The following is a 15,009-nucleotide window of genomic DNA, read 5'->3' as shown; positions in this document are numbered from 1 at the left end:
ACACAGTGCGCTGCAACCCACCGATTTTTTTCCCTCTGGGAGTGGGCTCGGTGGTGCTTGGGTCTCGGCGGCTGACTGAGAGAAAATTATTCCCCACTCCACATACGGATCGTGCCGATGTGTGAGGGATGCTTTTTTGTCTCCACTTGTGGTAATTTTGCTCCCAGTTTAGCGCCGTTTGGTCTGCAGGAAGGGGCGTATTGGCGGTATTCGAATTACATACCGTGCTTACGCCTTACGGACGCCGAACCGCTGGGCGGTGGGTATCGTTGGTATCAGCTCGTATTGTCTTGGCCGGGGGCGCCCAGTGGTGCTGGAATGAATGCCTGAGTGTTCGGGACGACTCCTCATGGAATGAGACATTGGGAATAATAAAGGCATGAAGCAGTTTTGGCTGTCATGAGGCGTGTTGTATTGTGAGGCAAGATCGCGCTAAGTAGGGGTAGTGATCTTGGAGTAGGATCTACTCGGCAGTCGGAAGGAGTAATCGACAGGGGAACAGAAAATCAACTAGCCAACTAGTTCGTGGTGAACCGATCAGTCAGCCGGCGCCTATAGATTGTGTTGATTATTCTTTGCTAGGGCTGCACCTCATAGATCCGAAGGGGGGAGGTTATCAATCTATCGGAAGCATCGGACACGAGGTGGTCGCTTGTCCGGGAACCACAGCGTCGGAACTCAGAGTAACTTTCTTGTCAGGTGGTGGTAACGTTCCTGTTTGGACTGCAGGTACCGGAGAGGGTAGGTCCCGTTAGGCTTTAAGGTTGATTTTAAACGTGCGTGAAGAGACGTCTGGGGGGAAGGGGGGCAGAGGAGACCGTTTTGCCACAGGAGATCGTGGACTGTCAGACTCTTCTGCTCGATCTCTGCTCGATCGTCCATTGATTGGCCGATCGGTCTTGGGGATAGTGACACCTGCAGCCGTGGGGACGGTAGCTTATCTGCAATAACCTCCGCAGCTAACGTTGCTGATCTATCGCGGAAGCGATTGGATATGTCGTCAAGAGGGAGGTTTTTTGAGGAACAACGACGAACGATTCGAGGTCACTGGTCATAAGAATAGGGGGTGAAGAGAGGAACGATGGTGCTGTATAAGAGTGGGTCGCCCCCGTTACTGCAAAGTTCTGTCACTTGGAATAGCTTCAAGCGTTGGGGTTGAGCTCCGGAAGGTGAGCATTTTGCTGCGTGGCGGCGGGTTGATGCATACCCTTTCTTCGGAAACCACCCGCCTTCAGAAAGGCTGACAGAACCATGCAATGTGGTTCTCGATCACTGTTCTCTATCGTTCTTCTGGTGTTATTATCGATCGAGACGTATAGCACTCACATTCCTGGGGCCGGAACAAAGAAGGCAGATCGGTTGGACCTCAGGGTGATGGGAGCGGTGCCGCGACAACCGACTCCATGCATCCAGCCGGCAGAGCTGATACCCAGCTAGCTCGAGCAGCTGGACATTCTAGACCGATCCAGGCCTGCCATTTCTTTGTGATACGAGATTAGCTTGAAACCTCGTTGCGAATCGACCAGCTATTCGCTAAGGAAAAGCTTTCCGGGAAGCATGAGACGCAGATGGCTGCATATTGTCATGTCATAGCTGTCATAAATAGTGGGGATTAGCCGCGACGGTAAGGAGGGGAAGGGAGAAAGGGTACGAAAGGGTACGAAAGGGTACGAAAGGGTACGAGACTGGTGGACAAGTTGACGAGTAATCGGGGAGAGGTGGTAGTTTCTTGCCGATTGCCCCGAGTAGCTTGGCCTGAGCCACAGGGGGCACATTGGCAGAATAATCCGAGCAGAGGGAACTTCAAGACAAGATGAGACAGACTCACCAGCCACCACTGACGTACCGTTGGGTACTGTTGGTTCTTCTGTTCGGCAGTGCCTGGTGGTTCCGAGTCCCCTGGTGCTTCCTCGTATAGTGCAAGTGGCAGGGTTCTTTGACCAGTTTGAGCTTAGCTGCCGTGGAAGCTCGGCTGCTGTTAAGCTTATTCTTTCCGATCAAATGGAGAAGTACCCCTAGATTTAGAATAGAGGTATAACTTAGGTTTCATCCAGTGACTTGTATTACCGAGAAGTGAAGTATAAGCAGAGAGTACTTTTGACCTATTGTAGAGACCACCTGCATGTGCACTGACAGTGCCTTTGACATCTGCAAGTGCTCATTCTATAATTATCTTGCATGCACAATCGCTACCTGCTGGTAAATGCTGAAATGCTGCAGGTACTATTCTTAGTGCAAAGCGCTGAATGCACTGTAGAGACCGCAGTCATCCCGTACATCTATACAGTACATTCTGATGCGGTTTCAGTCTTCTTGCGCTCTTCTCCAGCCAGAGCCGACATTGGCTGCGTGTCTTGGAGTGAATGAAGGCATGTCTCTCACTGCTGGCTGGCCATTGGCCGCCTCCCTCTCTTTGTGATACTCCCTGAGCAGGTGCCAGGTGCGCTTGGTGCCCCTTTCCTAATTGGGATCACCACGATAACACGCACATGCACATTCACTGCGACACCTGACTTGCTGCTGTTGTTTATCTTCTCTCTTCCTCTCCTTCTTCGTTTTTTTTTTCTTCCTCTGTTCTCATCATCCTCCATCTCTTCTTTCCTCCCGCCCATCCCCCGTCCCATCACCTCTCACGCTCGCTACCTCCATCCACACTCGTTCCAGTCTATCTCAGCCTCCAGGCTGGAATTTTGATCACCTCGCTCGTTGACTTCATCCTTCTCTCGACCGTAGACTTCCCTTCTTATCAAGATGTTCGCCCCTTTCAAGTTTGCGGTCTTGTTGACCATCTGGTTCCTTGCGACCCTGACTCTGGCTTCCGGTAAGTGCCTTCTGACCACCTTTATCAACGGTTTTAGCTAACACTCTGCTAGAAACCTTCGGTGCCGTTGGAACAGTGCACGACGATGAGTCCTTCATTGCCATTCCTCTTGGTAAGTTATCACTCTCAGAAAGAAGCCTGAAGTCAGCTGTTCTGACCATTCTACCCCCGCAGCCATGCATGAGCACGATCCCCGCGACGGTATGTTTTCCTGACTCGTTCGTCCAAAGCCTTCAGCATAGATTCTAACTCCCGTCATTCTCATAGTGACCATCATCAAGACCATCTGTGAGACTTCGACCTCGGTGATCTCCACTACTGGTCCCGCGAACCCACCCGCGACGGGCACCACCGGGCTCTCTCCTGCCAACCCCACTAGCCAGGCTTCGAGTTACTCGGAGACCCAGAGTGTTCCTCCCGCTCATCCCACTACTGTGCCTGGTACTGTGGTGCAGCCTCCTGTGACTTCGAAGCCCGAGGGAGTTTCTCCTACCTCGGTGCCTGGCACTACTGGACAGACTTCTGCGCAGCCCCCCGTGACTTCCCAGACCGAGGCAGCTCCCAGCCCAACCTCAAACACCAAGGAGACTGGAAGTCTGCCCAGCACCACCTCTCACTCGGCTTCCCCTGTCTCGTCTAGTGTGCAGGACGTCACCCACTCTGCTATCACTCTGACCACCACCCACGGTACCTCCTCGGCCGCCAGTGGAACTCACACCACCGCGCCACCTTCGAGCGAGGCTGCCGGTAATGGTGGCCTGCGTGCTGCTCTTCTGGCCTTCGCAGCAACTTTCGTTATCTTCTTGAGTATCTAAGAGGTCCTTTCGATGCTCTCGTGCTATTTCATCAGTGGCTCGTACGCTGGGGGACTCGGGCACGGACACCCCGTGTGACTGAGCCTGACTCCCCCTTGCTGTCGGACATCTGGTGCTTCTATTTTCTCTTTATTTGTCTCATGTCGGGACGCAAGGCGTAACGTTTGTCGCTCCCAGGATTATTTCTGCTGTCACTTTGCTAGTTGAAGCGGTTGGTCGCCGCCTAATTTAATTTGAGAAAAAAGTCGTCAGACCTGGACGTTGCTCGCACAGTAATTTCTTGCTACCATGGGTATCTCCTAAATAATAAACATACATGGCCTAGGCGTGTCGTCTCTTAGAAACCGTACTGATCGGTTGACGTTCTCGACCAATACCACCTCGATCATGGCTACCCCTCCGTTCAAGTAGCTGTATGGCGTTAGGAGGGTGCAGCTGTGAAGCTGCAGACAGTTGCTTGACGTCAGGATCGTTGTCTCAGTAGCCACTCGCCCCCACCTGAAGCCAATCCGAGCCAAAGGGCAAACTTGAGTCGAGAAACCTCACCGACCCCTCATTCATGAGGGGTTTATCCCCAATGCACGAGACTAAGACAGCCTGCCTGCTTGCCTACCTGCTTGCCTCTACGCCTACGCGTCCGAATCCCCAATGGCATCCAGCTCCTTGGCCAGCGTACATATGCGACAGCCCTCACCGACCCGGTCGCGCAGCAACCGCGCGGTCGTCACCTTGGGACCGACCGTCCTCGAGGTCGCCGTCGAAATGTCCTCGAGGGTGATGGTGCGCGACGGCGAGAACGGCCGCGGCGTGTGCACCGCCGACCGGCTGTAGGGGGTAGTCGGACTGCTGTTGTTCGTGGACGGCGAGGCGGTTTGGTGGATGTGCGAAAGGTGGAAGACGTGGCCGCAGGCGAAACCCACGAGGATTTCCTTTTCTGTTTGACATGATGAGAAGTTAGCATTCTGCGTTGGTTTGTTTTCCCCTTCTTTTGTGTCTATTCCTCGGGAGGGGGAAGGGTTGGTGGGTGAATGGGGAGGGAGGGGATGTTTGATGGAAGCTCTTGGGTTTAAGGTAGGTACAAGGGGTCGGGGGTAAATACCATTAGCGCGGAAGGGGCGACTACACCCTGCGCAACGACCGGCTGGGGAGGCGGTAGAGGAAGATATGGAAGAAGCTGATGACTGTGTGGGTCCTGCTGCGGCTGCTGCTGCTGTTGCTGGGATGGTGGTGTTGGTGGATTTTTCAGTGATGGTGTCGCTGGTGGCGACCGCGGTGGTGGCAGCAGCAGCAGCAGCAGAGACAGTGGTTCCTATGGTGCCGGCGGTGACGGGCCGCTTGAAGCCTTCCTCCTCGATGATGTTGAATTTGATGCCCCGGCGCTGGCCGCGGCGCAGGGTGTCCATGCCGACGGCAACCTCGCTCTGGAGGACCTTGGCGGCGCCCTGGCTGATGCTGGCCTGGAGGTCGTGCTCGCGGATCATGCGGGTGAGGCCGTCGCGGAGCCCCTCGATCTCGAGGCCGCTCGGGATGCGGCGGACGAGCTTGATGGGGTCGATGGCGGTGCCGGCCTCGACAAGGAGGCCGTGGATGAAGCGCGGCTTGTCCATCGAGTAGTCGAGGAGGTCCTCCCAGAGGTCGGGCTCGTTCTGGGCCTTGGCGAACTGGATGGCCTGCGAGACGTCCTCGAGGTCGGCGAGGATGAGGTTCAGCGCGCGTTTCGTCTGGCCCGTCTTCGAGAGCAGGTAGATGAGCTCGGGTGTGAAGTGGCGCGTCTCGCAGATGTTGACCGCCAGGTCGAAGGCGTACGCCGTGCTGGTCTGCAGGAACTCCATGAGCAACGGCCGGTCGTAGTCGGCGAACAGCTCGACGGCCGTGTCCGCGAAGTTGTCCACGAGCGCCTTGCCTTCGTCCGCCGCGAGCTTGCTGGCGGCGTCGCGGATGTGGGCGAAATGGCCCCGCCGCGGTTTGGCGACGCCGTGGGGCAGGGATTCGCCGCGCCAGAGGGCTCGGAGGTAGAAGTAGAGGTAGAGAAGCCGGTTGGCGGCTTGGAGTTGCTCGACGACGAGATCCGGCCGCACGATGCCAGTGTATGCTTCGCTCACTAGTAGCTTGATCGGCTCTGCTGTGAGCTCCTCGAGCTCGGACGTGGGGGCCGACTTCAGCTGCTCTTTGGAGACTCGGATGAGGATGAACGCGGGAATGTCGTCCGTTAAGGTGTCGAGTAGACGGTGGTCCCGGATCAGAGCCATCGCGGTGTCGGCGTCTTGGAGGCGGATGTAGCAATGGAGCGCCTCGCCATAGTGGCCGCCCGCCAGGTACAACTTAGCCAGACACTTGGACAAGATCCGCCAGTCATCCGTCTCCGTGGTCAGTTCGCCGAGTTGCTCCTCCACCGCTGTCGCAACGTTGTTCGCGTCGAAGAGGTCGAACGGCCACTCGTCGACCAGCTCGCTGAACTTGGGCCGGTTGTGCTCAACGTAATGACTGAGTATGGTCTCATAGAGGTTCGCAGATAACGGTGGGCGCATGTTCAGGGGCAGCACAGGGGAGATCTCATCCCACTTATCCTTTTCAACGAACTTCCAGGCCCAATGCTCCCATCGGTGTGTAGTGTCGAGCGCTTTCGTGCAAACCTCGGCGGCTTCAGGCCACTGGTCTTGCTCGACCAGCTGCTCGATCCACAGTTCTCCAATGCGACGCTTCTCTTGCTCTGCGGCGGATGCGGTCGTTCGAGCAGTTGTGGTGATGACAGAAGCTGCATCGTCGATGAACGATTCCCCAAAGCTTCCTTGGGATATTGAAAGCGTTCCGGGTACGGTGTCATTCATTTCGCTCCCGGTCCCGGCTGCTTCGGGATGTTCCTTGAGCAATGCCCATGCTTCCTCGTATTTCTCATGTGCGTCCAGCCAGGCCAATCGGTCCGCAAGATTTCTCTTCAACGCAACCACGCAATCATACGGGCTGTGCACGAGAATCTTGGGTCCAATGCTCCCTGCCATGTCCTGGATCTCTTTGGAAAGAGGCTCCTCCGCAGGTACTCGTCGTGAGGCAAAAATGCTCGGCGCCCTACTGGAGCCCTTGTCGCCACTGCTGGTCGTACTGCGAATACTAGCCCCAGAGTTGAAAAGCCGCACCGGATAGAATGTAGCATCCCAGAGACCGTTTCCTATAGTCTCTAGAGCTCCCCGCTGCGAAGCAGGTACGCTCGTTTTCCATGGGGGCAGGATACACATGTGGTAGTCTGAGGAAGTGAGGGTCTCAAAGCGACTCGTTGAAAGGCTATCGGCACTGAGCTCAGTCTCCGTTTCAAGATCAATGATTCGAAGCTCTGGTTCCAGGCCTCGAGGGCGACGACGCGTTCCAGTTTGACGACCACCATGCTTGCTGCGGTCGTCTTCGGATGACTCCTGTTCTGCTTCCATGTACGCAAGGACGACTAGAAGTTTTGGTGTAAACAAGGAGATCCCAGAGATGACACAGTCAGTCCGTAGAATTCTGGTTACCTCCACCGATCCAATTTTGTGATCTCTGTTATTCTTGCTTGGTCTATCAGGGTATACCTCAATGACCCAGACGGTACCGCCCCATCCCACGACCAGCTTTTCCACTTTCTCTGTGACGATTGTTGGATGGGTCGGTGCCGAGCTTTCAGTGTGAGTGACGCCTCCCTTGGTTTGCAGGCTGTCATCAAGGTCCAGGGAGTTTTCGTCCACCCACTCAGCGTGTGCTTTCCACACGCTGGCCATTTCCTCCCAGCCGGGACGGTTGGGACGATCGATATGGCTGATGCGCTTCCAAGCGAACTCCGCGTCAGACGAATCGAGGTGCAGGTTTGATCGCATGATTTTGATGCCCTCCTCATTGACCCACACAACATATTTACCCGACAAGGACCATTTGATCGTGCTGATGGCACCTTCGCCTCCGTGCAACACGGTGTCCTTCCCAGTGTTAGACCCGAGGCCTATCGACCCAAGCCAGCTCGAGGCGGCGGCCGCAGCGCCGCCCATGGTCGTCGAGTTTGTGCTCACCCCGACTCGGCCTCCGACAGTCAGGATAAGATCACCCGCCCTTCCTCCCGACAGATATGTCCTATCACTCTTGTACTCCGGCGACAATGCGACGGCTTGAACGGGTCTCCCGAAGTTCCGCAAAAGGACGTCTTTCGAATCGAGCAAAGATGCAACGCAGACATTCCCGTCGATGGAGGATGTCGCGATGTAGATTGAGTTGGAAGGCGTCGGAGGGATGGCCGGTTGGTTCGTTCTTTGTCTGCCACGCAGGCTGGCGGCGCCGGAGGATAATTTGGAGGAGGCGTGATCTGGGTCATCTGCGAATCGGCCAAAATACTCGGGTCTCACGTTTGGTAAAGGAGGAGGGTAGGGCGAGATGGAGACTGAGGTGATACTCGCAGAGTGCGCGTGATACACACGAAGAGAACGCAATTGAGGAACCGACAGTACATGCTGCGGAGCTTGTCAGTGTTCGCATGATCCCGACCCCGAACAACGACCAACTCACGATGTTTCCATTATGCGAGCCAATTACCTAGACGTTCACTTAGCATGTTTTCTTCTTGTCAGCTCCGGTGTACGATCTTACCATCTTGTCCCCAGCAGCTAGGAAGGCGCTTGTTGCATCTCCGTTGCGATACACCGCCCCGAGGTGCTTGGTCAGGTACGCATACTTGAGACGTGGTTCTTCGTCCTCGTCTTCCTCCGAGTCGTCATCGTCATCGTCATCGTCGTCTTCCTCATGGTAATCATCTCCAGCTTCGGTTTCGCTTTCTGTTCCTTCGTCGTTGTGACCGTGGTCCGTCTCGTCCAGCTCAGCAGGCTGGGAGCGGTGTTTCCTGTCCTCGGATGTGGTTCGGCTAAGGTGGGAGTCGGGAGGGTGACCGTCCTGGCGGACAGTCCCGGTTGCCTCTGTCGCGCCAGGCGCGTCCATGGCGAGAGCCTAATGCGGGAGCTTTAGCTCTGCTCTGTGAAGACTGGGGCGCCTGTGTAGGGGGGGGGAGAAGCATCCCAGATTCCCAGCCCAGCCGCGGCGGTCAAGTGGTAGACGGAGCTAGAACCCGGTCGGGTCGCCCGAGGAGTAGTATAGGTAGTACCCCGATCGGGTTAGTCGAAAGCTAACCCAACTGCATCATCATCATCATCTTAAATGCTTCGACCGCCCTGATGAGTAAGCTCTTCTCTCCGGTTCGCTTTCATCGTTCAATCAAGAATCGATCGTTGTCAAACAATCAAGCATTGCATTATTAGGTCACACTCACACCAAAACCGTCGCAACGGTCTGGTATGGCACAACCCACTACTTAGCGACACAATCCCGGTCTCTCTGGCTCTGTCATCAGCGGCGTTAGCATGTTCGCTCGACCCTATTATGTCGGTTCCATGAGTTATTGGCCCTCGGTGGCTGCTAGGTTTACGCAACAGCCCCGAAGCCAACATCTGCAAGCCTCACCTCTCTTGGGCGCTCTTCCTCGACGCAAACAGACCTTCTCTACACATGCTTCTCTCGCGCAGAAGCAGTCCAGAAATGGCGAGAATGCCGAAGAGCAACTCCAGTTCGAGGGTCAAAAGCAGCGAAAGAGGAGCAGCCGGACACCAGCGGCACAGACATCGCTGCGGCGGGTTGCCGTTGAGGCGCAACGGTCTAAGGACGGAATCCTATCGAAAGCCCAACTCAGGGAGCAGGGGTTATACAAGGTCAAGGTATTTCTTTTTCCAGCCCTCCGGCCCTCCGCCTTTCCCCCTCCCCCGGGTTCATGGCATCGCTAACTTTTTTTTTAAATCTCTGGTGCATAAAGACAATCACCGCCTACGCCGTGGCCGAACAATTCGACATCCACCAAGTGCGCGAGATTCTCCAGTTGAAAGGCTATGAGCCGGACCCCTACGAGACCGGTCTGTATCCGCAGGTGGTGCACGTGCAGGTGCCGCTGGACTCGATCCGGCGGGTGAGCAACCCCAACGCGTCGGACCTGGCGCCGGACGAGGTCGGGGATCTGTTCGTCTTCCCGTCCGGGACGGTGGTGGCGTGGTCGCTGCCGGAGGCGTTCACCTCGTTCCTGGCGACGCGGACGCTGCTGGCGGCCGCGCGGGGCGCCCACGTGGACGAGCTGGAGACGGAGGACCTGGAGTACGTGGAGGATCCACAGCGGGAGAACAGCAGCATCAAGGGCGACACGATCGTGCTGGGGACGAAACCGGCCCCGAGCTTCGGTGCACGGCCGGACAACAACAACAACAACAGCAACAGCAACGACAACAACCCGGGAACGGCCTCGGCGCGGCGGCAGCAGTCGGTGGACACGGTGCTGACCAAGGTGGCCTTCTCGTCCGGGCTGGCGCGGAGCACCAAGCTGGCCGTGCTGGAGTCCCTGCTCTCCAACTACTTCGAGTCCACGCGGCCCATCCCCACCCTGCTCTCCCAGGGCTCGCGCCTCCCGTTCACCCGCGACTTCATCCTCCGCAAGACGGGCCAGCTCCTCAGCGTGCGCGCGCAGCTGAACCTCTACTCCGAGCTGACCGATTCCCTGCCGGACATCTTCTGGGACAGTCGGCATGAACTGGGGCTGGAGGGTTATTATGAGCAGGTCGGGCGGGCGCTCGACGTGGGCATCCGCATCAAGCTGCTGAACGAGAAGATGGACTACGCCCAGGAGATCGCCAGTGTGCTGCGGGAGCGGCTCAGCGAGACGCACGGCCTGCGCCTGGAATGGATCATCATCCTGCTCATTGCCGTCGAGGTGGGATTCGAGGTCCTCCGGCTATGGAAGGAACGCGTCCACGAGCAGGAGAAGGAGAAGGAGAAGGAGAAGCAGCAATCCAACGAAGCTGGTTCGGACTGAGGGGGCCCAGCATTGAAAACAAAACCCCCTCAACTCATGTACTGTACATACATTATGACAATCCAACTCGACTACTTATGATACCCTCAACGCGGACTTCACTCTCGTTGTACAACTTTGCGAATATGGCGTAAGACATTTTCTCCTAATTGCATACAGAAGTACTCATACGAGTAAAATGGAACACCCGCCAGGGTGGGTGGATCATCGCAAAGAACCATAGCAGTGCCGCCTCCTTGGCCCAGCGCACGGCTCAATGAAGCAATGAGCTATTACCACACTGGACGAGACGGAATGGCATCAATGATTAAAGAGTTGATTAGTAGATTCGTAAAGAAATTCACGGTAAAGTAAAGAAGCTTCAAATACACACAAAATAAGAAAAACGAGTGTCCGAGGTCTTTTCGTTAAATCTCGCATTAATGCCTCGAGAAAGAAAGGAAAATCCCATTCCATCCCATTCCGCATACACAAAACAACATGAACAGAGAGGTATTGTGGAGCACAACGGAATCAGAATAGCACAGGAAGAAGAGAAAAAAAGTGGGTAAGAACAGAGTTCCGTTTCGAGAAATCAGGTCAAATCAAATCAACATTCGAATAAGGGACACAGAATCTTAAGGAGGTTTCTCAAATCCACAAAATAGCATAAATCTCAAAATTCATTTCGGAAAAATCCACACATAAAAAGCATTCAACAAAAACGAAGGGACGACCTGTAGAAGAGAAACTCCGTAAATTGGCAAAAGGGCATATTTCCACAAGTCCTGAAGGGGTGGGTGGGGGTTGGTCGTACATGGGTTTCGTTTGCAAAGCATCAAATCATAGAATCAGGTATTTTGCAAGTTCAAAGAGCGAGAGTCGGTCGTCCGGGATAGACACGGAACATAAAAGGAGCAGCAGCGAAGCAAAACATTTTCTTTTGTCACAGGTAAAAAATCAATCGAAGTGGTTCAGAAACGGAGTCAGAGGTTGGGGGGGTGGAGGGGTTCTTCGTGGGAAACATTGTACACATATGTTCGGGTCGTCTCGGTCTTTAGATAGGTAAGGGCAAAAGGCAAAGGGGTCATATCTTATATGCATGGTTCCAAATCGTTCAGTCCTAAATCGTCAAGAGTCTTGTTGCACATAGGGCGTTAGCCTGAGGTCATCGCGTCGTCAAATTGCTGGTTTGGTCGTTATAAATTCACCTCGAGATCGTGATCGTAGCTGTCGTCTGTATCTTTTTCAATCCATGAAGAATTCCTTGGTCACGGCGTCGGCGGCTTGCTCGTCCACTTGGAACTGGAAGAAGAAATCGTCACCCATGGCAGGCCCCGAAGGATAGCCTTTCGCGGGGAAGAGGTCCATTCCGGTCTCGAAGGTCGCCGTGTTCACGTAATCGGGGAAGGCGGCCATGTCTGTTTCAGTCAGGTCACTGAATTCTTGCTTAGCGAACGTCGCAGTCGATTCTTGACTCATGAAGATATCAAGCTCGGAGCCAGCGGACGAATCGGTCAGAGTTGGGGCGGAATGCGGGGAAGAGAGACCATTGGTGACTGAGCCGGAGCCATCGGTGTAGGTACACGACTCGGGATCCGACAAGTAGGGAAGGCTGGAGTCGGACATCAATCGGTGCAGGGGTTGCTTGATCGGCGAAGGCAGCATTTCGTCCTCGGTGGTAGGGCTTAGCGATCGGTGGCTTTGGGCCGGAGACGGCTTGTTCCCGGTGCTGTGGCCTGGAGACGCGGGCGGTGTGAAGGTGAATACTTCCGGAGGCAGTGAGTAGTTAGGGTTGCTGAAAACCGGCATTTCCTCCGAGGGGCTCGACCCGTGAAGGCTCATACTTTCGAAGACATCAGACGGAGGGGTGCTGCGCGAGGAGTCGGAAGCAGAGGAATCAAAAGACCCCTTTTCGGCGATACGCTGACGGGTTCGGGCTGCTTTGTCCTGTCTCTCATCCATCTCGGGCCGATGTTTCTTGGGACGACCACGCTTCGTAGTCTTGCGCACGATGCCCTTGTAGCCACCAATGCACATACCACGCTGTCGGTGTCGCGTCAACGCATCGTGTCTCGCGAACACATTACCGCACAGGCATTCGTAGGGCTTGTCGCCGGTGTGAATCTTCGCATGCCGTTTCAGATCGTGACCACGGACAAAGCACTTGTTGCAGTGGTCGCATTTGTATTGCCGATCCCCGAGGTGGGTTTGCACATGCGATTTGATGTTCTCTTTGCGGCCGAAGCGACGTCCGCACCCCGGGTGCAAGCATACCCATTTGCCGTCTTCAGGGTCCGGGCCGTGGATATAAGACGCAATCTCGTCGATGGTGACACCGGTTTCTTTGATTGATGCCTGTACGCGAGCGTCTAGGTTGAGACTATCGATAGTTGCGACCCGCGGCGAGAGCTTTGGCTTGGCTGTGGTGCTAGGGGTTGCGCTCGGGGTCTTCCGGTGATTCACACGGTTGGGGGTCGCAGGATAGATCGGGAGCTTCTGTGCCTTTCCGCTGCCATCCTCAGGACATGGCATGGCGGCGAGCTCTGGTGACGAGGCGAAGGACGACGAGGCTGATGACGACGAGGCAAACGGCCCTTGCGACAGACTCTCAGACTTAGGAACTTCGATGTTAGAACCCTGCTCATAGTCAAAAGTATCAAAGGTATCCACTTCAAAAGATGCTGTAGTAGGGGGAGAGGGCATGTTAAACTTCTGCTGGGAGAACGTAGTTCCGACTACTCCTTGGAGAGACTTCGCGCGCTGCATGTACGACGCCTGCGCGGAACCGGACACGGAGAGGCTTTGCTCCTTAGTTGGGGAAGGTTGAATGTCCGGATTGTAGTGCGCAAGGCCCACTGTTTGCTTGAACGGGGTGGCCGCAGGTGTGATCTGGGCATATTCTGCACGACTAGTCAGAGCCTCGAGCCATATTGAGACGGACAAATATCTTCGGGGACTTACGTCCGTTGCTAAGTTTTGGCGCATGCACTGGGTGCGGCTGACTGATGGCAGGTGCCGCCGACAGTCGTCTTGCGTCCATTACCATGGCATTAGCTTGTTGCTGCTGGAATGCTGCAGCGATATTGTTCTGTTGGTAGACATCCCAAGCTCCATTGTCCAAGATTTGGCCCTCCAAGGACGCTTGACAAGACAGTTTCGCATCCTGGAGCTGCTGCTGCTGTTGCATGAGGTTGAGCGACATGTTCATTGGTTGGCTTTCGACCTTGATAAAGTTTGCGTTCATGTAAGGCATGTTTGGTTGGCCTCCTTGGCTTTGACGAGCGGCGAAGGATTGCAAGTCTTCTTGAGGAAAAGCCTGGCATTCAGCCATCATGGGCATGGGCGCTGGATGGTGGGGGAAAGTTGGCTGCGCGACTTGGAGAAAGCGGTGGTCTTGAGCGGGTGCCAACATGGTTGGGTGCGGTTGCGGTACTGTTACGTTAGTAGTGATGGTACCATCTTGCATGGACTGCGATCGCTGAACGCGCATAGCGCGCGCATCGAAGCTTTGGCCTCGGCGATGAGCGTGAAATCGGTGCATTGCCTGTGCGGGAAGAGTTGGAGGTTTAACGGCATCAAGAGCGGATGGCGTTGAGATCTGTCTCCGATGTTGACGATGTCGTTCTTGATAGTTGCTGTGCGGTGCAGACAGCATGATGGAGAAAGAACTGGAATCTTCGCGCGCTGGTCGCAATTGTTGAGCCGATGACTTGACTGACTTCTTCTGCAGGTTATAAAGGTGTAAGCCCGCTGGATCAAAGCTAATGCGCGAGCCATAAAAACATCATTCAGCATAGGAGTACCAACCTCTTCGCAGCGCTAGCCAGAAGGCTGGGCCAAGCAGATGGTAGTAAACCGCCCTGGAATTGTGTCAGTCGGTGATCTCTTGTAGAAAGGAACTCACGCGCGCAGAAGTCTAGGTGTTTAAGCTAGGGCAGGACAGATGGAAGAGACAGAGAGAGTTTCAAAGTATCAAAGTAGACTGTGCGTCAGATCTATGCAAAGTGGGTTCTGGCGGTGGTCCTTCTGGATCGTCAATGCAGTGGAAGATGCAGCCGAAGCAGCCTTCTTTTTTTTTTGTAGGTTCTAGAGCTTTCCTGTCGCGGTTGCGAAACGGTCTTGAAGCTCCGGGGTTAACGGAGGCAGGAAGGCTGGGGGAGAGACAAGACAAAGGATGTCTAAGGGTATTTAGAGGTGGGAACCAAGGTAGGTGGATGGAGATGATGAAGCTATCCCGATCCACCGACCACGGTTCAGATCAACAAATGGCGGCGTTGGCGTAGCAACGCGGCTGGGTTGAGGCGTCAGGACAACCAGCGCCCCTTGGCATGGAAGCCCGCCAGTGCAGTGGATCGCGCCCTGGTCCGAACGCACTTTTAGCACTTTTAGCATCTCTAGGCCGTAAGTTGATCGGGCCCTGCAAGGAGCCGGTTTTATCTGTGATCCTGGGTGTGTTCCCCTGCGCGATCCAGAGTTCCAGACGCCGGCTGCACCGCGGTTCAGCTCCCGATGGCAGTTCCATCCTGTCGCGGATC

At 55.2% G+C, this 15,009-nt stretch overlaps 4 protein-coding genes across 4 annotated transcripts; 2 read left to right on the top strand and 2 right to left on the bottom strand.

Annotated features, from left to right (window-relative positions):
* The first annotated feature begins 2,593 nt into the window (after positions 1–2,593).
* On the top strand, positions 2,594–3,686 carry BO72DRAFT_486842 (uncharacterized protein). Its single transcript, XM_040947957.1, has 4 exons — positions 2,594–2,821; positions 2,874–2,933; positions 2,996–3,022; positions 3,089–3,686. The coding sequence occupies exons 1-4, from the start codon at positions 2,752–2,754 to the stop codon at positions 3,634–3,636; spliced, it is 705 nt and encodes a 234-aa protein (XP_040800227.1). The 5' UTR covers positions 2,594–2,751; the 3' UTR covers positions 3,637–3,686.
* Positions 3,687–3,891: 205 nt separating this feature from the next.
* On the bottom strand, positions 3,892–8,684 carry BO72DRAFT_448994 (CLH domain-containing protein). The gene is made up of 4 exons (XM_040944920.1): positions 8,239–8,684; positions 8,158–8,184; positions 4,736–8,102; positions 3,892–4,570 (listed from the first exon to the last, which is right to left on the bottom strand). The coding sequence occupies exons 1-4, from the start codon at positions 8,581–8,583 to the stop codon at positions 4,266–4,268; spliced, it is 4,044 nt and encodes a 1,347-aa protein (XP_040800226.1). The 5' UTR covers positions 8,584–8,684; the 3' UTR covers positions 3,892–4,265.
* Positions 8,685–8,840: 156 nt separating this feature from the next.
* Positions 8,841–10,559, top strand: BO72DRAFT_448993 (RMD1 family protein). Its single transcript, XM_040944919.1, has 2 exons — positions 8,841–9,353; positions 9,449–10,559. Exons 1-2 carry the CDS (start codon positions 9,003–9,005, stop codon positions 10,490–10,492), a joined length of 1,395 nt encoding a protein of 464 aa, XP_040800225.1. The 5' UTR covers positions 8,841–9,002; the 3' UTR covers positions 10,493–10,559.
* Positions 10,560–11,629: 1,070 nt separating this feature from the next.
* On the bottom strand, positions 11,630–14,437 carry ace2 (putative C2H2 transcription factor (Swi5)). Its single transcript, XM_040939177.1, has 3 exons — positions 14,282–14,437; positions 13,436–14,198; positions 11,630–13,374 (listed from the first exon to the last, which is right to left on the bottom strand). Exons 2-3 carry the CDS (start codon positions 14,127–14,129, stop codon positions 11,720–11,722), a joined length of 2,349 nt encoding a protein of 782 aa, XP_040800224.1. The 5' UTR covers positions 14,130–14,198; positions 14,282–14,437; the 3' UTR covers positions 11,630–11,719.
* Between the last annotated feature and the right edge of the window lie 572 nt (positions 14,438–15,009).

The sequence above is a fragment of the Aspergillus fijiensis genome (genome assembly GCF_003184825.1).
Source record: "Aspergillus fijiensis CBS 313.89 unplaced genomic scaffold BO72scaffold_30, whole genome shotgun sequence".
Lineage (NCBI taxonomy): Eukaryota > Fungi > Ascomycota > Eurotiomycetes > Eurotiales > Aspergillaceae > Aspergillus > Aspergillus fijiensis.
The sequence above is the reverse complement of the archived record's forward strand: the minus strand, read 5'-3'. Positions and strand labels throughout refer to the sequence as shown.